The sequence below is a fragment of the Hyperoodon ampullatus genome (genome assembly GCF_949752795.1).
Source record: "Hyperoodon ampullatus genome assembly, chromosome: 9".
Lineage (NCBI taxonomy): Eukaryota > Metazoa > Chordata > Mammalia > Artiodactyla > Ziphiidae > Hyperoodon > Hyperoodon ampullatus.
The window spans coordinates 43,276,574-43,299,386 of NC_136922.1; the positions used below are offsets into that span (position 1 = coordinate 43,276,574).

General features: G+C 36.3%; 1 protein-coding gene across 1 annotated transcript in view; it reads left to right on the top strand.

Annotated features, from left to right (window-relative positions):
• The window catches only part of VWDE (von Willebrand factor D and EGF domains), a gene marked incomplete at both ends in the record, with an annotated part of 61,995 nt that overhangs the window by 20,795 nt on the left and 18,387 nt on the right, over positions 1 to 22,813 (top strand). Inside the window, 3 exon segments of the mRNA XM_079711821.1 lie at positions 2,044 to 2,199; positions 2,328 to 2,436; positions 6,399 to 6,450. Of these exon segments, the coding sequence (XP_079567947.1) occupies positions 2,044 to 2,199; positions 2,328 to 2,436; positions 6,399 to 6,450 (317 nt within the window).

Genomic DNA, 22,813 nt, shown 5'->3' on the forward strand with positions numbered 1-22,813 from the left:
AAGAGAAGTTCTGTCTTCTTTTTCAAAGCCTTCGTGACGGTGCTGGTTATACTTAGTGGCTTCTTTGTCTCTCATTACAACTTATTTGAATCTTGGTTATAGCAATAAGAAAACGTTTTATTTGTCTGTCTTTTCCTCTGTGATCTCTTTTCATCAGAATATCCTCAGTACATATAGATATTCCCAAAATATTGATGAATGGAAAAGAAATAGAACCCTGTTTATTCCTCATTTGGGGTAGGCTCTCCACACAGAGGGGTGGAAATAACCCCTAAATTCCCAGTCATTGCCTAGAGTCTTGTTTCTACACACAAAGCCAAGGGACCCTGTATCCATCTAAATGTCGACATCATGACTACCCTGAGACATTGTTGTCATTCCCCTCTGCTAGAAGGGAACCACTGATATATCTGCTAGACCAGACTGTATACACTCCCTTAAATATGGAGATTTGTTCTGGGGCTCACTCTTTCAGTAACATAGTTTCTACTAGCCACAGACTAGTGTGTTCTTGCCTTCCATTCTTTTTCCTGCTGACCTACAATATTGAAGCATCAGCACACTTACTATTTCTGAGCCACTGAAAGAATTACACAGTCATAAATTTTTTAAAAATCTGAATCTAAATTTTGGTAATAAGATAAATCTTTTTAGTCTTCTATGTAGTTATCAGTACCCAGACATTATCCTTGCTTTTCTTCTTTAGACAACAATGCATTTCAATACTGAAAAATAGTACTCAACGTTTAAATATGATATGCCATTGAGTTATTAAATAGGGTGAACTGGTTAGAATTTATTTAGTTTAAGTTACATAGATTCAATTGAACTAGTTTGAGCAAAAATGATATTTATTATGAGGATAATGCATTTTTCACAGAATCAGGATAGAATATGACTGCTGAATTCTCAGGAAAAAAAGCTTAAACTTGGGACTTGAACACCATGAAGACTCAGTTTGTCTACATTTGTGTGTGTGTGTGTGTGTATCTGTCTGTCACGGTTCGGCTTTTCTCTGTTTGTGGGCTTCATTTTTCCCTTTCTCTAGATATTAGCTTTCTCCACATAGTGAGAAACGTGGCCATCAACAGCTCCATAACTTTTTTTAAAATAAATTTATTTTTATTTTTGGCTGTGTTGGGTCTTCGTTGCTGTGCACGGGCTTTCTCTAGTTGCCATGAGCAGGGGCTACTCTTCGTTGTGGTGCACGTGCTTCTCATCACGGTGGCTTCTCTTGTTGCAGAGCAAGGGCTCTAGGTGCATGGGCTTCAGTAGTTGTGGCACACAGACTCAGTAGTTGTGGCTCATGGGCTCTAGAGCGCAGGCTCAGTAGTTGTGGTGCACGGGCTTAGCTGCTCCACGGCATGTGGGATCTTCCTGGACCAGGGCTCGAACCCGTGTCCCCTGCATTGGCAGGCGGATTCTTAACCACTGTGCCACCAGGGAATCCCAGCTCCATAGCTTTTGATCTTGCAACTCAGTCCACCAAAGGCAGACTGGCTCAACATCCCCTCTGATACAAAGTTAAGATATCCGAAGTAACTGAAGCATTGGCATAGCTTAGGTTCCACCCCTGGACCAGTCAAATGTAGTCAGGAAGGTGGGTCATATAAGAACATGAGAGGTCCTGTGAGAACCATGTATATGGAGGTAGAAAGCGTGGTTTCAAGTAGAAGGTGGGATCTGGAGAAATGAAGGATTTTCTGGGTAGAAAATCAGTCTATGTGTCAACTACATATATGTTTCTTCTTGCTACAAAAGTCATTACTAGTGACCTATTATATATGGCCAATATTGGTAACTTAGTTGATTTGAACTCAAAAAATGCGTGAGTCATTAGAAGCAGTTTACATCAAATTAGGATGCATATGATTTTCATTATTCTAAATAAAACTCACTATCAATGTCACTTTTATTTGTTTATTATATATTCCATTATACCAGGCACATAGTTTAAAATTTATATTTTGAGTATATGTAATTCACTAGTAAAGCATTTCCATGATCTAACAGAGGTTAACTGCTTTCTCATTATGCTTTCAGTATAATAGCAGTAAATGCGCCCTTGGAGAAACCATCTATGCACATACTGTTTTTCAAAATAGCAGAACTGTTGATTGTCAGCTGCCCGCTGATGTTCAGCAGTATGGTACCATGGATCTGATGGGTGAGAAACCAATCGTGAAGTGGCAAATAAAGGTAAAAAAGAAAAGATATCCTCATATTTACAAACAAAGTAAATACTTATATATTAAAATTTCATAATGTATTTACAAAACTACACTTAGAACAAATTATCTTATTATAGAACTGCATACATCTTACAGGTGTCTAATGATGGTTATAGGTTCAGTAATCCCCAAATAATGATCATACATGATGGGGCTTGTCAAAGTTGTGGTCTCTATGAAAAGGACTCATGTACTATAAAGGTATGTATCTTTTCAGTTATTTTCACATTTACATAATAGGTTTTCTTTCATTTCCCATGCTGCTGGCATAATAATGTAGGTTTTCACTTTCATATCAGAAATACTAATAGAGAAAAGCCTTCCTCAAGCTTATGCAAGGTTAATCAGAATTGTTCCTCTGCCCATAACTCTTGTTGAAATGGCAAAGAGTTTCTACCTTTAAATTTTTGAAGTGGCAGGTTGTTTACTCCTAAAAAATCAAAAGAGGAGGTTCAGATTGAGTTTTTATTCCTACATACATTTTTTAGATAGTAATAGTAACTTTCCAATAAAGTATCGCTTTATGTTTACTTAATCTTCTTTGTGGCAAGTGACATGCATTTAGATAGAGTTTGTAAAATGTGTGAGGCTAACACTTTTTTTTTTTTTTTTTTTTGTGGTACGCGGGCCTCTCACTGCTGTGGCCTCTCCCGTTGCAGAGCACAGGCTCCGGACACGCAGGCTCAGTGGCCATGGCTCACGGGCCCAGCCGCTCCGCGGCATGTGGGATCTTCCCGGACCGGGGCACGAACCCGTGTCCCCTGCATCGGCAGGCGGACTCTCAACCACTGCGCCACCAGGGAAGCCCTTAAAGCTATTTTAAAGGCCGAAGAAACTAATAAATACAGACTGGTCTTAATTGTTAGAGAAAAGCAAAGAAGAAATCCAGATAATCAAAAATTTACTTTGAAATGTGATTTGATATTTACATACTGAAACGATGTTTCTGATATTCCTGACATTCACAATATTTAATAAACTGAATATTTTCCCAGTCCTTACTGTGATGGTGTCTTTATCATCAGGGATCAGTCAGCATAACAGAAGCCATTTGATGTATCCAGACATAAAGTGTTAATGCAGAATTAGGGACTCTCAGGACTGTTGGAAGAGCTGGGGTAGAGATGGGGGAGGATAGGGTAGAGGTCAGTAAAGCAGCTGCTGAAGGTCAGAGATTGAGAATGAAGATGTCAGCCTGTTTCCAAGCATCTAGCTGCAAACACCTCTGAAAAAATAATGGCTTCCTATTCATTTCCATCTTCTAACTCTCTAGAAAGTTTTTTTCATTGGTGAACTCTAACCCAGAACCACACAGAGAAGGGGACTCTGGAAAATGTAGACCCTAGCCTTAGAAGGAAGTGACAGTGGTGCCAAAGGGATGAAAGTGAGCTGACACAAGACATACTAAAAGTTCTGCATCTTACTGCTTTGGACTGTATTCCAGAGATAAAGCTATTACTTTTCACTGATAAAAACACCATATTTAGTTTCATCTGTTTATTTTTCACCTCTACTCTTTCTGCTGCTCCGACCTGTACCATTTCTGGACAGAGGGGAAGAAATAATGTAATTGGGTGTTTTTTTTTTTTTAAAGATTTCTTTTTAAAAACACAAAATTAATTAATTAATTAATTTATGGCTGTGCTGGCTCTTCGTTTCTGTGCAAGGGCTTTCTCTAGTTGCGGCAAGTGGGGGCCACTCCTCATCGCAGTGCGCAGGCCTCTGACTATCGCGGCCTTTCTTGTTGCGGAGCACAGGCTCCAGATGCGCAGGCTCAGTAATTGTGGCTCACGGGGCTAGCCGCTCCGGGCATGTGGGATCCTCCCAGACCAGGGCTCGAACCCATGTCCCCTGCATTGGCAGGCAGATTCTCAACCACTGCACCACCAGGGAAGCCCTGTAATTGGGTGTTTTAAAAGACTTACTTAGTCTTTGTGTTTACGTGAAAATGTCTCTTATTTATCCGTTCTTTCAGTACCGTGATCTGTTTTGGTGCAGAAGCAAGAGAGAAACTATCACAAAATCAAATCCTTCTATAAATATCAAAAGAGAATTGGATGCTTAATAAAAGAAAATTTGAATGACATGATTGCTGAGGAAGTGGGAATGTCAACAGGGAATATACTTAATTGAAAGATCTGTCTCAGAGATGAAAATAATTATACGTTAACTAGAGTTATAAAACTTCCTTTTCTCTACTATCTTATATTTGACCTCAAACTTTTCATTATCTTTTTCAAAAAACATTTTAATTTGAACATGCCTATTTTAAATCATGTAAGTTTACAAAACTCATTTTGTTCTTTTAAGTGGAAAGACTAAGCATTTCTAAGCCATGTCTAAAATTATAAGATAAAGTAAGACATTATTAGAATAAAATTATTGCTAACTTTGATAAGAATCTTTTTAAGTAATAGCATTCAATGTCACAATTAAAGGGATTTTATCATTTCATATTTGCTGAAAGGTAGTTTTAAAGAATCATTTAAGAGAATATAACATGTTTTACTATGTTTTATTTTATTACCAAAAATACAGAAATATAAATGCAAAATAAACCTTTGACAATTAGTGTGTGCTTAAATTTTTAAGCTGCTGTGAAAATATGAATACTAGAAGGAAAAAAGTACTCTAGATAAAAGTGAATACTTTTTTAAAGTTAATAATTAGAATTGAAATTCCTACAAAAATAGTTAAATGAAATAGCTATAATTTTTAAACTGTTTCTGCCTCCTTTGCTGAGTATACAACATTGCAATTTTATTAGTAGTTTTACTAAGTTAATCTTCGGTGTACACTTTTTATGGTTAAGAAGTTATAATAGCTCAAGGATTTATTCTGAAATGTCTAAACCAATACTTTAAAATCTTCATAAATATTTCCTAGATCCACACTAAGAATCCCAAGCTACAATTAAAATATTAATCAGTAGACTATGCATTTATAATAGATTTAATGGACCTGAATATGCTAATAATGAAGAAATGTTATGGTTTACAGTTTACAGATTTTATATAAAAGCACTCCTTATGAAAGCTAATGACTCATGCAAATGGAAGTAATGTTTTAGAAATATAATGTGAGTTTTGAAAAACAAGTAATTTGATAAATTTATGAAGAAATTTAATTTTTTCTTACTTCTTGGTTATATTTTCACATCTATTAACTTGAAATTTTTTTTAACCAAAATCTATTTGGAAAATATTTTGAAGATAATGAGTGTTCAAGATTTTAAGCAAAAGTACTTTAAAATGTGTAACTTTCAATGTTTACCTTTTAAGTCATTTTCCAAAAAAGAATTCAGGTCTTAAACCTTGTTTAATATACTTGGCTATTTTGTGTTTATTCATGTTAACATTTAAATGAAATGTTTGAGTTATCAAATATTCTTATTCTTTCTTTGGCCCTCTAGTGTTGGGAAGACCTAGGTTTTAATTCAACCCCAAATCTTCATTCCACATCTTCCCAGTTATAGGGACTTGCAGAGAGAGATTTACCTCCCTCTATATTTAATTCCTTCATTTGTAAGATAGGAATAAATAATACTTACTTAAGAGGATTACTGGGTAAATTTAAATTAAAAATGAGATAATTATAAATAATTTTTCACAATGACTGTCATCTAATAAATGCCCAGTGCATGGGTTTTATTATATGTTTTTTTGTTGCTAAAAATGAATCTGTGGAACCAGCTGAGGAAAAGATGACAGGTAGACTTCCCCTATTTTAGGTTTTCCAATGATTACTGTATATTGGTGTTTCTTGTTCCCTGATTAAAGAATTTACTTTTAAAAAGCATTGATTAAACAATATGTACGTTAAAAGCAATATAAAATAAGTGAATGCAAATTTTAAATCAACTCTGGCAAACAGTTATTCAGAACCAGCCTAAAAAGGCTAAAAGTGGCAGGCATATAATGACTAAAATTTGTGAACTCCATGTGTGCCAAGCTGATTCTAAGCGGTTTGCCAGGGTTAAGCTGATAACACCTCCTATTTACTTCTTAAATAGCAACTATGGATGCTCCGTGAGAATAAAAGAAAGGGGAGACAAACTAGATGACATTTCAATTTATATATTTTTTTTGTAAGGACAGTCTTGTCCATCACTGTGAAAACAATTTCAAACTCAGCTGTAAAGTTTTTAAAAATTGTTTCTACTGCCAGATGAAATTAGCAGAGTTTTGCCTGCAGATGGTGCTAGATCCTCAGTTCCCAGGTAACACGCAAGAAGTGCAAAACGACCATTTAGTAAGAGAGCACATTAAATATTTAATGCAAACGACATTTTTCAAAAACAAATTCTTCACTAACACAACAGTCTTTCTTGTGAGCCTAGAAGTCTTCCTTACACCTAGTGATTAATCAATAATTACAGCCACTTGGCTGACTGCAGTTAACAATTCCCATTGTGCTAGTAAGGGATGAGTTGCATTTGAAGATTTGGTGACTTAATCTCTGAGATTTAAATTGCTGTGAGAAGTATTAAGGTAAGCAGAAAACCTTTTGTTTTTCACACAAACATTAAACTTGTAAAATTCTAGCAATTAAAATAGCCAGTATTTTCAGATATTTCAAAATTATACCTCTTTTTTTTTCCTGTTACTGACAAATAATCATAAGTGGATATGTAGCACACCCTGAGGGAAAAAAAAGGCTTTGTAAAGGATAATGGATATTCTCCTTCTTGGAACCATAATTTTATCTGACGTAAGTAGGGTCCCCCCAGTTATATGTCTTACATATGACAATACCTGGCAAGTCGCTGACTTGAGACACTAGGCACTTGAGAAAAGTATTAAGACCTACTGAACACAATCATTATAGTGAGAATAATTCCACTTAATTTCCCAATTCCCTCAGATAGACAGAAATATAAATAGATCAAACATACATAGGGCTTCCCTGGTGGTGCAGTGGTTGAGAGTCCGCCTGCCGATGCAGGGGACACGGGTTCGTGCCCCGGTCTGGGAAGATCCCACATGCCGCGGAGCGGCTGGGCCCGTGAGCCGTGGCCGCTGAGCCTGCGCGTCCGGAGCCTGTGCTCCGCAATGGGAGGGGCCACGACAGTGAGAGGCCCACGTATCGCCAAAAAAACCCAAAAATAACCCCAACACATACATAGATTCTGATATCAAACTTAAATCTTGTTCACCAAGGAATTGTGGTACTTGCTAGTGTGTCCAAGAGATACTGCTATGGTCTAATTTAGATTCTCATTCTAAGATCTCAGGATCTTCATTTGCATTTCCTTTACTGCTTTGTTTCAGTGCTGCCTGAGCTGGGATGCTCCTCTCTTGGCTGAGGGCTCTGATTATGCATCAAAGGAAATTCTTAGGATTTGCTTTTCCATGGCTCCAAGTTGTGTTTTTAGCCACCAAGACCCGTCATTCATTTCTAGGCAAGATCTTGATGATGCCTCCTATGTTAGTCTGTTGAGCAGGCAAGCTGCAGGATGCCTCATCCCGCTACTCTGACCTCTTCATGGCCACATCAGTGTCCTCTGCTGGTGCATTCTCATGATGACTTGCAATTTCTGAGGACTCAGGAAATAAACAGGACTTTTTTTTTTTTCTTTCAAATCCTTTCTTGTGACAATAGTAAATTCTTTCTTTGGAGTTGACCTGAAACCTATCTTCCCACAGCAAAGATTCAAGACATTTTCAGTGTAACGCCATCAACATTCCCTGACTGCAGCATTACAAAGTGAAATAAATAAAGCATCAGAGATGCTGTGTAGAGTGTGACCACTTCATTTCCTACACAGCAGCCTACAAAGAAGAGTAGAATGGTTCAACCCAAGAAAAAATCACAAGGCAGCAGCAGAGCTTCGTGAAAAATGTGGGCACCTTCTCAGAGAAAATGCATCATGTCTCACATGAGTGACAGAAAAATATTTTGAAAAATATTTTAGTTTTCTTTTTCTCCCAATAAAAGAAGAAACAGCTGTAGGAAATGGAAATTGACCTTACCAGAACATAAAACCTGAACTGCTCATTTTGAGGGTTGGCATACAGCTGTGTGCTGGGCTCTGAAGAGCAGAAGTGGGATTCTTCTAGAGCCATATGGTTGAATCAAGAAGGGCAAAGGGTTAGAGCAGACAGAAGGCAGTTTACAGGTAATGACAAAGTCCTGAAGCATAATATATTCTAAAATGCTTCCAGTCTTAGATTCACATTAAAAAGGAGGAGGCTGCCAAGAAATACACTAATGTGTTTTTCTCCTGAAGTGAGGGAACAAAGATCCCAAAAGCACTACCTGTCAGCTCTGCTTAGGTGACCTTACCTTCCAGTCACTGTTAAACCAAAGAATTAAGAGAGAATCCTATTTCTAATTGTTTTGAACATCATGATAGTCTTCCAAATGAATACCTACTGAGTTTCCACTAAAACACAAAAATCCTTTATTAACCCATATAGGCAGGCTGATTACAGGCTCTGCCAATCTGTATTACTAAGCACTAACTAACCTATTGAGACAACTTGCTAGAAAGAGAGTTGTTTCATTCCCCATCCCTCAGGGAAAACTAAACTGACAAGCATGGTTGAAACCAAGATGGATAAGCAGTTTGTAGCTTCTGATATAATTCTCATGCTGAAAATACATATGTGAGATTTTAACTAATTAGGCCTCAAGCTCTTTGCAAAAGCCACATTGCAATTAATTAAGATGCTACTCATTATTTTTCAAAACACAAATTCTTTATCATAATTTACAGAACTGTCAGAGAAAACATTCACACTATCATATTATAGTTTTTATGCTAAAAGAGATAAAATATTTAAGACAAACTTTGTTATTTTTAAGCTGTTCACTTCAGTTGAACTTGGCATACTATTATGAACACTTTAGCTAACATGTAATTATAACTGAATTAACAACTGAAAATTAAAATCAAGATCTGTAATCTTTCATTGAGACCCAAATTTAAAGAATTATCACATCCACTATTAAAAGCAGTGCTATGAGGGACTTCCCTGGTAGTACAGTGTTTAAGAATCCGCCTGCCAATGCAGGGGACACAGGTTCAAGCCCTGGTCCAGGAAGATCCCACATGCCACGGAGCAACTAAGCCTGTGCACCAGAACTACTGAGCCTGCACTCTAGAGCCCGCGAGCCACAACTACTGAGCCTGCATGCCACAACTACTGAGCCTGCATGCCACAACTACTGAAGCCTGTGCACCTAGAGCCCATGTTCCACAACAAGAGAAGCCACCGCAACGAGAAGCCCGCACACGGCAACAAAGAGTAGCCCCTGCTTGCCGCAACTAGAGAAAGCCCGCGCACTGCAACAAAGACCCAACAAAGCCAAAAATAAATAAATAAATTTTTTTTTTTTAAAAAAGAGCAGTGCTGTGAAATGGGACCTGTCTTGAAAGATACAATTAAGGGAACACACAAAAATTTTAAATAATAACCTCTGATATATTACTCTTTTAATAATTTATTTTAATTAGTAGAATAATAATTCCACTGCCAAAAATGTTTATTGTGGCAGTTTCTAATACTAAAAAATAAATAAAATATTTTAAGTGAGCATCAATAGGAAAAGAGTTAAGTTATTATACATCCAGCTATGAAATTTCTATAGACCATATAAAAGAGTAAGTCATGCAGAACTTTATATCTTTTAAAGATGGCTATGTTATATTAAATGAAAAATATGAAAAGGCAAATTTTTAGACAATAATTATACTACACTCTCATTTTAAAATGTGTATGTGTTTGCATGCACGCATTTTTTTAACAATAGAAAATTTCTATAAAGACAGATATCAAATTTTTTAAATTGGTTACCTTAGGAAAGTATGATTAAGAGCTGAGGGGTGATATATGTGGATTTTAATTATTACTTCTTATATATATTTGTATTGCTTAAAATTTTTATAGTGATCTTAAATTATTTTTGTAATGTATACTTTTGCAGAATCTTCGATTAGCCTCATACAATGCAGCTCTCTTGAAATACCAAGTAAGAGACATTCAGAATAATACATATGAATTGAAAATCAAAGAACCACTGCATAGTTTATCTTAACTGAAAAGGAGCAATAAAAATTAATTAAAAATTTAATATGTTATTTGTAGAAAATTTTAGTTGCGGTACTTATACTCTTTTCACGGTAAAAGATTTTCCTGATTATTGCATATGTATTTAAGTTGGAAACTGTTGTATTTAAATTAAGGAGAATGGTTTACAGTCCCATGAGAGTTATCATAAGATTAAAACTAATTGCTCAGAATTTTCATCTGAGGCCAAACTGGACAGGTAATCAGTCATAAGCTAATGTTATTAGCTTGATTCATGTGATCAAACTCTATTTCTGATAATATGAGGCAAGGGGGGAGGCAGGAAAGAAATATGCTACATATAAAAATGATGGAACCAAGTTCTTCTGTCTGCATTAGTTCTAACATTTAGAGGTCACATTTACAGCAAAGTCTTGAGTTTACTACCTGAATAATTCAAGCAAAAAGCTCACATTTGCCTAAATTCATGGGAGCAAAAAACCACAAAATATTTTTTCTACTTATAAGTTTGTAGAGTGCCTTTTATGTGGAAATTTTGGAGGCTTATGTGAATTAACTATAGTTTAAAATGAATTAATGAACATTTTACTTTAAAGATAGAATTAAAATGCACTATCCAATGTATATATATAATCTGAGGTACGGAGGAATGAAGCAAACTTCCCCAAAGACTCATAAATCAGATAAAATGCAATGGTTAATTTTCAGTAGAATCTAAACTTATCAAGGGTCAGTCTTGACTAGGTACAGAGTTGTTTTGTTTCAGAAAATGACCACTTTCTTTTTGAAAAAAAATGTGATATTTGATACATACAAAAGAAAATGGCACTATATCTCTAAAGTTATAAAACATACCAAAATGGACACATACAATTCAATCATTCAATTCAGAAATATGCCTATGCCAACACAGTTGCACCAGTTTCTATGCTCCTCTTATAATCCTGCTTCTCCCCACTCCAACCTACTGTCCTGTATTATGTGTTTACAACCTGCACTAGACAACCTCTAACATGGTCCCCAATAATCACCACATCCTGATATTCACACCCTTATGAAATCCCCTTCTTTTGAGGGTGGGCTGAACTTAGTGATTCACTTCTAACAAATAGAACATGACAGAAGGAATGGCTGTCTCTTCTAAAATTAGGTTATAAAGTAACTAGCTTCTCTCCCCACTCCCCCTTCTCTCTTTCCTCCCACTCTCCTTCTCATTCTGCCTCTCTTAGTCTTTGAGGAGGGCCAGTTACCTTCCTATCAGTTTGCCCATGAGAAGGCTTATACAGCAAAGAACTGAGGGAGGCCACCAGCCAAACAGTCAGGAAGAACTGAGGCCCTCAGTCCAAAAACCCAGGAGGAACTGAATCTTGATAAAAACTACGCATGATTTTGGAGTGGATCATCCCCAAGTCAAGCCTTGAGATGAGACCATCATCCTCACTGAAAACCTCAAAAGACACCATGAGCCAGAGCACTCAGTTAAACCATACCTGAATTCCTGACCCGCAGGAAATGTGATATAAAATCATGTTTTTTTGAACCCACTATGTTTTAGAATAATTTGTTAGTCAGCAGCAGATAACAAATGTATTATCCTTGCCTTTAAAAAGTTTTGATAAAGAGCACAGAGTGTATTAATTTGTTAAATCACTTTTAAATTGTGTTGTTCAATTCTTCATCTTGCGAATTTTTCACCTGCTTAATCTTCTAATAATTTAGAAAGCTATTGAAATTTCTTTTTATCATTTTTTTAATTTGTCTAGTTCTCCCTGTAGTTTTATCAAATTTCCCTTTATATACTTGAGGCCATTAAAAGTTTCTAGTATACTAAGCCTTTTATTAGGTGGATAGACTCTGGGGACAAATTGGCTTCTGGATTTCAATCCTAATCTTATTCCTTACAATCTGTCCGATCTTAAGCAAATTATTTAACCTCCATCCCTCCATTTCCTCACCTAAAAAATGGAAACATAAATACTGCCTACCTGTTGGATTTAAATGAGGTTTAAACAAGTTAATACTTACATGCATACAACAGTAGTTGATATACAGCTATTGGTAAATCACCATATGTTCTGACTTCTTTATCCCTAATAATGCTTTTTGCTTAACAGTTATTGAAGGCTACTTAAAAATTATTTTGAGGGCTTCCCTGGTGGCGCAGTGGTTGAGAGTCTGCCTGCCGATGCAGGGGACACGGGTTCGTTCCCCGGTCTGGGAAGATCCCACATGCTGCGGAGCGGCTGGGTCCGTGTGCCATGGCCGCTGAGCCTGCGCGTCCAGAGCCTGTGCTCCGCAACGGGAGAGGCCACAGCAATGAGAGGCCCGCGTACCGCAAAAAAAAAAAAAAAATTATTTTGAAAACTATCCCATCTTTTTAAAAATTTTTCCTGAAAAAAAATATATTTTCCTGACTAATCTTTTTCTATTGTAACCTTCAATGTTTCTGTCTCCTTAGGTTTTATGTGTGCTTCTGGAATTCAATGTAAGGCTGATTTTTTTTTTTTTAAAAATAAAACCAGTCATTCTGCCTTTCAACTGGAAAGAATTAAGTGTATCGTGAATTATAAATATTTTGACTTATTTCTAGCAGTTCGGGTTTTGCTAGTTCCACTTTTGCTATTTTTTCTCCATTCATGCTTTCTCTTGGATTGATTGAAATGCTATATTTGTTTGGTTCTTGGTACGTCTTTTCTCTTTAACTGGCTTGGGAATAACACATATTATATTTTAATCTTTATGATTATTGTCTTCAAGTTTCTCAACTGATGAACAGAATATGTCACTCTTCACTCTTATTTCAAAAAATATAACTTTGGGCTTCCCTGGTGGCGCGGTAGTTGAGAGTCCGTCTGCCGATGCAGGGGACACGGGTTCGTGTCCCGGTCCGGGAAGATCCCACATGCCACGGAGCGGCTGGGCCCATGAGCCATGGCTGCTGAGCCTGCGCATCCGGAGCCTGTGCTCCACAATCGGAGAGGCCACAACTGTGAGAGGCCCGTGTACCGCAAAAAAAAAAAAAAAATATATATATATATATATATATATATATATAACTTTTTCAACAGTTTGATTCCTGTCAAACTCCTTCCAAGCTACATGCTATTGTTTAATTTTATCTTCTTTTATACTCTAATTTAGAAATTATTACTATTACTTTATGAAGACAACATCTGATTAAATTTAGTTAAATGTTTACCAATTTGCTTTCCATTCTTTCTTGCTGCTTAACCTTCTTTTTGGAATCAATTTTTTCCTCCTAAAGTACGTTCATTCTGAAGTTCCTATAGTGAATTTCTATTGATGGTAAATATTGTTTTTATCTTAAAGTATTATTATGATTCCCTCATACATGAAAACAGTTTTGCTGGATACTTAATTCTAGCTTTATAGTTATTTTCTTTCTATACATTTAAGCTATTATTTCACTGTTCTTAAAATTTTTGTTACCAACCTAATTGTTATTACTCTTTTATTCTGGTTCTTTTCCAGAGAGCAATTCTCTTTTTATTTGTTCTGCAGTTTGACTACAAGGTATCTGAATGTCAGTTTATTTTTAATTTATACTGCTCAATAATTATTGCGTTTCTTGTAGCTATGGTTTCATCCTATACCTACTCATAAGGTTGTTACAAGGATTAACTTAATGAAAGTCAAGTGCTGTGAACAAAACCCCGCACATAGTAGATACTATGTATGTGTTTTCTATTGTTATTGAATAATGATTACTTTTATTATCTTCTCCTTTAATATTTCCACCACTCCCCCATTATTTGTATTCTTTCCTCTAGGACACCCATTAGGAATATAAAACACTTTTCCATTCCAATCTTCATGTCAGTTAACTAATCTTTCCTATTTTCCAAATCCTTGTTTCTCTATGCTACTCAGTAATTTCCTCTGACCTACCTCTAAATCACTAATTACCTTTTAAGTTTTGTCTAATCTGCTATTTAATCCATCTCTGCCTGACTCTGTGCCCTGCATTTGTTCTTTACAGTGTCCCACCTAGGCTCCCTGCCCTATAGTTTCTGATGGAGCCCGGACAAGGGGAGTCATCAGCAGCAGATCTAAGTTCAAGAGGAGGGAGATGTCAGGGTATTTAGTACCCCCCTGTCTCCCTGTGTTATCATAACGCTTGCATTTTAAGAGAGTTAACATTTTACTTCATTGTGAAGGTGGCATTTATTCTTGATACATGAAAGACACAAAAACACAAAGGGTGTTTTTTTCTGAAAGCCTGAATCGCATTCTTCAGAATCATGACCATTCCCAAATGAACCAGGAAAAACAAATCATTTTTGCATCACCTGAATATTGCCATGCCCATCATCACTAAGTGTTTTATGTGAAATTGCTTCAAGAATGTTAAAGATAAATAAGCAAATCCTTTTCCACTGTAAATAAGAGAGGCAGAGCAATCCTCTTTAGATGTAGCACATGTGCTAACAGAATGGGAATTGTTGAAAGAAAGAAAGAAAGAAAGAAAAAAGAAGTTTAGAGATTTGGCATAATGCGATCTAAAGCTTTCAGAAAAGGAAAAAATAAAGACTGTCGAAAAGTGAATTTATGAGCTAACATGTTTTTTTTTCTTCTGACATAAAAGATGAATGATAATCATAAAAATGCTTTGCTACTTTTCTATATATCTTATTATTTATTTACATGCAATTACTACAATATTAATGACATACATAAGGTAGAAAGATTGTGAGTTAACTTCTAAATTTAAGAAGGAAGAACAGAATTTTTAAAATTAAGGAAACGAATTACATACTGTACACAAAAACTACTGCATTAGATAAAACTTCTTCACCCCCATCTATATTTTACAAATATTCCCTGACCACCTAAATTTAATAAGCCTGAGAATGGGCACTGCCATAGTCCAGGCTCATTTTTAGTTTCCCTGCAAAGTTCAATGGAATTGAAGCATGTGTATATCATTTCCAGAGCATCTTTCCTCATGCTCAACACCCCTATTTTGAGTTAGTAGCAGGAAATCTTAACCAACTCCTCAGTTCTGTCCAATGATCATTTTACTAATCCTAACCTGTACTATGACATAGTCTTGCCAAGGTTCTTGAGATGATAAATAACTAGGTCAGTTTGGCCACTCCAAAGCACTGCTAACCATTCTCGAGCTTCCCAAGACCAAAAACCATCCAGAGCTCATTCTTGAGCTTTCCACCTGACCTAACTATGCTTTTAACCATGCTGTAATGACAGAAATAAAATAGTAATGAACACTAGGATGACAACTGTTTGCCTTGATATGCATGCATCTAGTTATTAGGTCAAGGATATTTTATTACCTGTGTAAAGGAAATTAACTATCATATTTCAGCACATATAAAGCACAGTTCAACTACTAAAGTATAAAACATGTAAATCAGAAAAAAAAAATCTAATGAGATCTGGTCTCTCACAATTCAAGAGGCTAAAAAGCACTGGTGTTCATGCTTTGGAGTTGGCAAATTAAGCTTGTCTCAGAAGTGTTAGATTTATCTAAAGAGAAACCCTAAATTCGAGGAAAGCATCAGTGTATTTCTTTTTAAAAGATGACATTTAAATGAAGGTTTGCTTCAAGCCAACAAAGATGTACATTGTATGTCTTGAAAGTGCTGAAGACATGGCAAGTATGAATATTTCTAAAACCAAAACCAATTTATTCTAATTTTATATAACTTGATAGAGTAAAACATCAAAGAGGAAATGTGAAACAGCACTCTCTGTGTTGCTGAAAGTTAGACAGGGAAAACAATGAACAAATGTATCTGTCTTGAAAAATGTATAACTGGACTCAGCAAACTAGATACTTTTTATCAATTATTAAGGATGCATGTGAAGGGAATTTTTCAGCATACTTTCCTTCTCCCCTCTACCTTATAGTTTTAAAGGTTCTTTGTTCCTTTGATTTATTGTCCTGTTTGTGCATTCCAGCCCCAAAGTCATAGTTAAGGGGACAGCTAAAATTAAGGGACTAAGGAGTAGTCTGTCAATCTTTGCCCCTTGGGTGGAAGGCTGCTATAAAGCAAATGAAAAATGAAGCCTCATTAAGAATAAATTGTAGGTTTTGAGTATGTTCCTTTATTCTCAAAATGGGTTTTCTTTTTTGAGAATCATCTCTTTCCATTTGAATTGGCTTGTATTATAAGCTGATTGTGGCATTCTGTTTTCGTCTGAGTCTGCCCAGATGTTCCTTCCATTTACAGGAAAAAAAAATTCTACTTCTAATACAAAGTTCTGTATTTTTAAGTCCCATCTGATGAGTTAGGTTTCAAAGTCCTAGTAAATTTTTCAGAAACTTAAGACTTTTTTTGTTTTAATCTGCACTTTGCTTTCTAATTTGAAAAGAGCTTTTACTGACTTTTTTGTTTTATTTTTTATTTGTTTTTAAAGTTTTCTCACATTTTGCCAATCAGCTAAGTTTTACATTTCAAAGCAGCATCTTCATGTAAAAGTCGTAATCTGACTATCACTCAGTTTTGAAATATATCAATAGCTTTATTTTCACTTTCTGTTACCACTGATTATTATTACAGATGGCTAAGTTTCTTTGGAATTACATTTAATTCATAAATATAGAAAACTGTATATAAATATAAATTAAATATCACAGTGAGCTGAGGAAATGATGAGTACACATTTATAATTATGCATGGAAGGGAAAAGGAAAAAATAAAACCTAATCTTTCAACATCATTTTTAAAAGCAACTTTGATTAAAATGCTCATTACATAATAATTCTAAGGTAAATCAAAACAATGGAGTTAATGCATATATTTATTAAAACACTCAAAAGAGAATAAAACCAAAAGGAACAATTTGTCTATCACACATGATATATTTCTCACCTATTTTCATTTGAGGGAAAAAAAATGTTGGCAAAATCATGGCATGGGTAGAAGAGAGGTTAGGTTTTATCAACAAGTAGCTTGAAAAACAGAGTGTTAGGAAAGAATTTCTCAGGCCAGTTATTATAGGAACGTCATTGTTATCAAAGTCAAGAATTTGCAGAAGCCATTTCACCTATGTCTCAATATCCAAATGTAGGAGAAAGGAAACATCTTCAAGTAAGCCCTAGAAACTGATGGAAGGCTAATGCCCAGACTCCTGACATAGCAGGAAAGACTGTACAGGGTATGTCAACAAGAAAAAGAGAATAATGAAGACTCTCCAATAGCCCAGGAACCCTGACACAGTATGCCATCCTCGAGATCTTGTCCAAACAGCCAGGGTATCCTCTTTCCTCTCCAGGTTTATCTCTCTTTCTCCCATCCTCCCAGGCTGAACTACTTGCAGTTGAATTACTGAAAAACCACTGACCAACTTTTATTAACACTTTTAGTTTGGGCTCAAGCTTTATTTCCTTAATAGTAATTTCCTGGCTCCTTCAGGCAGCTTGAGTATCTGCACTCCTAGAGCCTTGTGCATATTTTAACTGTCTCTGATGTCATACTCTACCATAAGCTCCTAGCACCAATCATCATGCTGGTGTATAGGAGGTGATCAGAAAATGTCAGGTGGATTCATGAAGGAATCAACAGAGCATTTTAGTTCTACTTAAACTATAGATTGACACAAGATTTTAAAAATTAACACTTTTTAAAAAATAGATCTTTATTGGAGTATAATTGCTTCATAATACTGTGTTAGTTTCTGTTGCACAACAAAACAAATCAGCCATATGCATACACATGTCCCCATATCCCCTCCCTCTGCAGCCTCCCTCCCATCCTCCCTATCCCACCCCTCTAGGTCACTGCAAAGCAGCAAGCAGATCTCCGTGCTATGCTGCTGCTTCCCACCAGCAAACTATTTTACATTTGGTAGTGTATATATGTCGATGCTACTCTCACTTCACCCCAGCATCGCCCTCCCACCCCATGTCCTCAAGGCCAGCTTTTGACAAAATTCAACACCCGTTTATGATAAAAACTCTCCAGAAAATGGGCATAGAGGGAACCTACCTCAACATAATAAAGGCCATATATGACAAACCCACAGCAAGCATCATACTCAATGGTGAAAAACTGAAAGCACTTCCACTAGGATCAGGAACAAGACAAGGATGTCCACTCTCACGACTCTGATTCAACATAGTTTTGGAAGTCCTAGCCACAGTAATCAGAGAAGAAAAAGGAATACAAATTAGAAAAGAAGAAGTAAAACAGTCACTGTTTGCTGATGACATGATACTATACATAGAAAATCCTAAAGATGCCACCAGAAAACTACTAGAAGTAATCAATGAATGTGGTAAAGTTGCAGGATCCAAAATTAATGCACAGAAATCTCTAGCATTCCTATACACCAACAACGAAAACTCAGAAAGAGAAATTAAGGAAACACTCCCATTTACCATTGCAACAAAAATAATAAAACACCTAGGAATAAACCTGCCTAAGGAGGCGAAAAACTTGTACTCAGAAAACTGTAAAACACTGATGAAAGAAATCAATGATGACCTAAACAGATGGAGAAATTAACACTTTTTAATAAACACTCGGTTATTATGATAAATCGATGCTTATCTTTAGAGTATCACATTCTTTTTTAGAAAACATATTATGAAACATAAAAACTAGCTGTAATTTTTACAAGAAAAAGTATAAGTGATTCCAATGTTAACTTTTAATCATTCAAATGCTGTTACAGATTTTAAAAAGATGCAGGATTCTCAGTTACCTTGTGCAAATTGTTAGCTTATTAGTTTTCATCATACTGAAATTTAACAAGCGTGTAGGATTTTTGTCGCAAAGGCTCTGAGGCCAAATTACAGGTCACTTTATAAGAATTGTGTTCTCACGGTAACTTGGAAATATTTCTTAGAGGGAACATTGTTTAAATTCCCACAATTTTTAGATACAAAATGTCATCTATCAATCAGAAAAACTAAATGCTGTTTCTAGGTTCTGAATTACCCAAGAGTGGACAATTGCGAAGGGAAACTACAAAAATTTTCATGTGTGTAAAGTTGAGTCTATATTTGGAGAGAAAATGATTATTTTATATCTTCATAATGGGTGATACAGAGTTTAGAGTGTTATCCTAGCCATATTTATTGACATGTGATCTTTTGTTTCACATTATTTTGGTGTATGCTTATCATCATCACAACTTTTATGTTTTAGTGTGGTTATCCACTGGTATTTTTTAGAACTTTTTCAGTGCTAAGATGGAAATAAATGTCATACAGTAGATTTACAGGAGGTGAAGGTCTCTTTAAATCCTTTTGAGCTGTTCCACTATGCACTGATTTAAGAATTGGATGACCTAAAGCTGTTATTTTCTTCTTTCCATACCTTGATGGCAATTTACACCAACCAACAAACTCCACAATCTTTATATCATACCCCATATCTCACAAGTGCTAGTAATATTATATAAGCCCATGCATCACTTTCTACCTGAATGTCATCCGAATTCGCCACAGGTGAAGGTCTTAGTGATACTACAGCATCCTAGGCACTATCACATTCTATTTGTCACCAGAAATGGGACCCTGTTGACATTTAATTTCACTCCCCCCCCAACCCCAATTAGGCCCTAAAACAAGGATTTGAGTGCAAGTAGTGTATTGGAAGGTGAGCCCAGGTAGCACACATAGGGTAGTGGAAAAATGAGACAAGAGAAGCAAAGTCGACTAAGAAAATTTACTACTGTGGTCACCTGGAGAGTGATCTAACAGAGTAGTCTCACAGTTCAAACTTATTCAATGAAAACCTGAGGGGGCAGTGGTATTTATCTACAAATTCCCACTAGTCATTGTCTGAAGAATGTTATCGGCGGATGAGAGGTGGGCACTAGTTCCCTTGCATTCCAATCTGCATGGGCAAAGTGGAGAAGCCAGAAAAATTCTTCTGGCAAAGAGATGCACATGCTGATGATTAGAAGAAGGGCTTATGTATCATGGTAGTTCTAGGAGCAAGATTGAGGAGCAGCCAGTAATAGCACTTCTTGACTTATATAACCCCAAAATATCAAGAGCATATGTCAAGAAGGCTGATGTCAGCTGAAATGGTGGAAAAATCATTGACCTGTTACTCAGTTTCTAGACCTAAGCCATTTCTGATTCCCAATTGAAAGGGATGGTGGGTACCACTAAGGAAGGACCCTGTAACCCCACAGCAGGTATAGCAGGTATTCCCCCAGTCTGCCCCCAGAGGGATCCATGATACGTATCCATATAGCTGCACATGGAAGAAAGTGGAAAACAGGTTCTTCAAGGACTGTTAGATACAGGGTTGAGCTGTAATTGATGCTGAGGACCCTTTTTATGGCATAGGAGGTACAGCAGAGAGCATATGACCATGGACCCCTCTCGTTCTACTATATACTTTATCACCCAAAAGCTCCCAAGCTAATAAAATTTTTAATGGCCTCTTAAATGCCCAGCTGAGTCTTCAGTCTGAGGATGATATTCTGAGAGGTTGGGGGTTGGGATGCTGTTCTTCAAGATTCAGTATGTACTTTAAACCAAAAGCCATTATATGGTGGTATTTTCTCAAAAGCTAGAATATATAGGGTTGGATCCAAGGTATGGGAATAGGGGTAGACTCTCTCATCATCACTCCTACTAAACCACTTGGGGAATGTTTGCTCAACTCTCCCACAGCTGCAGGCTCCACTGGATTAGAGGCACTGGTTTGGGAAGGGGTATGGGATGGAATGCTTCTATCAAGGGACACAGCAAGTGTTTGTTACTAAACCTACAGCTGTGGTTGCCACCTGGACATTTTGGTACCAAATGACGAGCAGGCAAAGAGAAAGTTACTATACTGGGAAGAGTAATGAGCCCTGATTATCATAAAGAGATAAGGTTGCTGCTAGTAATAGAGGCAGGAAACAATATGTCTGAAACTTAGATGGTTCTGTTGGATGTCTCTTCCTGATTCATCATCTCCAGTCGTAACTGTGAATGGACAATAAGTCACGCACAATCAGTTATCACACTGGTAAGGAAAAAACTCACAACTGTGATGCTAGATTGATATAAAGAATTTTAAGATACTGAGAAAAAAATAAGTTTCTAAATTCAGTTGAAATTTAATTGTTATCCTTATTACTTTTCAGTATCATTATTATTATGGAATATGATTTTTTAAATTAGAAAATGGGTTATGGATAATGTACAACTAAAATGAGATAAAGCTGTATATACAAATCCACTTTCCTTTAATACCAGAACTTGTTTGAAAAGCTACAGCGTAAGAAGTCTTTAATTGAAAAGTGAGAAGTTTAAGCTGTTTATTAGAGAACATCTATTTCTAATTTCAAAGGTTGTTAAAATCGATTGAGGAACTCTGTTTCACCATATCCTTTCATTCCATTTCATAGCACTCATATTGAACCCCAGAGGGCTTGGACAATCACAGCAAGTTGGTTATTATGCAGCAACATTTTAAAGTCTGTTGGCTTATTATGTAGCCATTAAGAAGTTTAATTTTTTTCTAAAGTAATTTTCATATTTCTGATTAAAACTTCCCATGAATTTATTTTTGTGGGACAGGTCAGAGATGTATGATAAAGTAAACTAAGCCTAAGATGAAACCTCATTTAAACCACTATTTTATATTTTATTTTAACACATTTAACTAATTTTCTCCTGTGTGATGCAGTAATTTTTTTAGATATTCACTTATGTTTTGCTTCCACTGTTATGCTGACTACCTTTTGCAGATAGTCTCTGCAGATACCTTCTCCATCTTTTTCCACCCTGTTCTGTGCCCCAGGGTGCTGAACCCAGGAGGCATCAATGATTCCCTTGACCACAGGCTTAGGCTTCAGCCAATGAGACAAAGCCAGGAGATGAGAGCGAGTAGGGAGAGTCACGTGAAGATATTCATTCTTTCATATTTCATGTGACATCACCTCTGGTTGTTTGTGGTCTGCTGACACACCACCTTCTCTATAAACTTCCTTCTCCAGGATCTGTTCATTGCTACCTCCCCTGGCCTCTTTCAACCTAGGTCCAGTAACGTCACTCTGATTGTTAGTTGCACGGACACAGAGTATCACCCCTTGATTTTTCTAAACCATGCTCTCCCTGTCGTAAAGACTCATTTTACTAAACTCTCCTTCATGGCCAAGTTGAACCCACATGTGTGTCTTACCAGGACCCTGACTGATGTAATTACTGTAAGTATATTTCTCTTCCCTACAATAAAAATCTAGAAAAGTTATAAAGCCAATAATTGCTTTTGAATTCATAACTTATAATTACTGCACTTAACTCCCTTAGACACAGGCTCCTTCACTTATAAATCCAAGATGGATGACTGAAGTTTTTCCTTTACAAACAAAATACCTTTTTTCCTACTTTCTCACATCACTTTTATGGTCAATTTATCTTGAGCTCCTTTTTTGTGCTTCTCTCCTCCCATCCTCTACTTCTTCCAAGTGAACCAAAGATCTATACATACTGTATTTTCTCATTACATCAGCCCTCTCTCCAGCTAAAGCCTAGAATGACAAACTCTTTCAGTCTGGAAAAATCTTAAGCAGTCTTCAAGTCCTACCTTTAACCAGTGCTCAAATGAACAC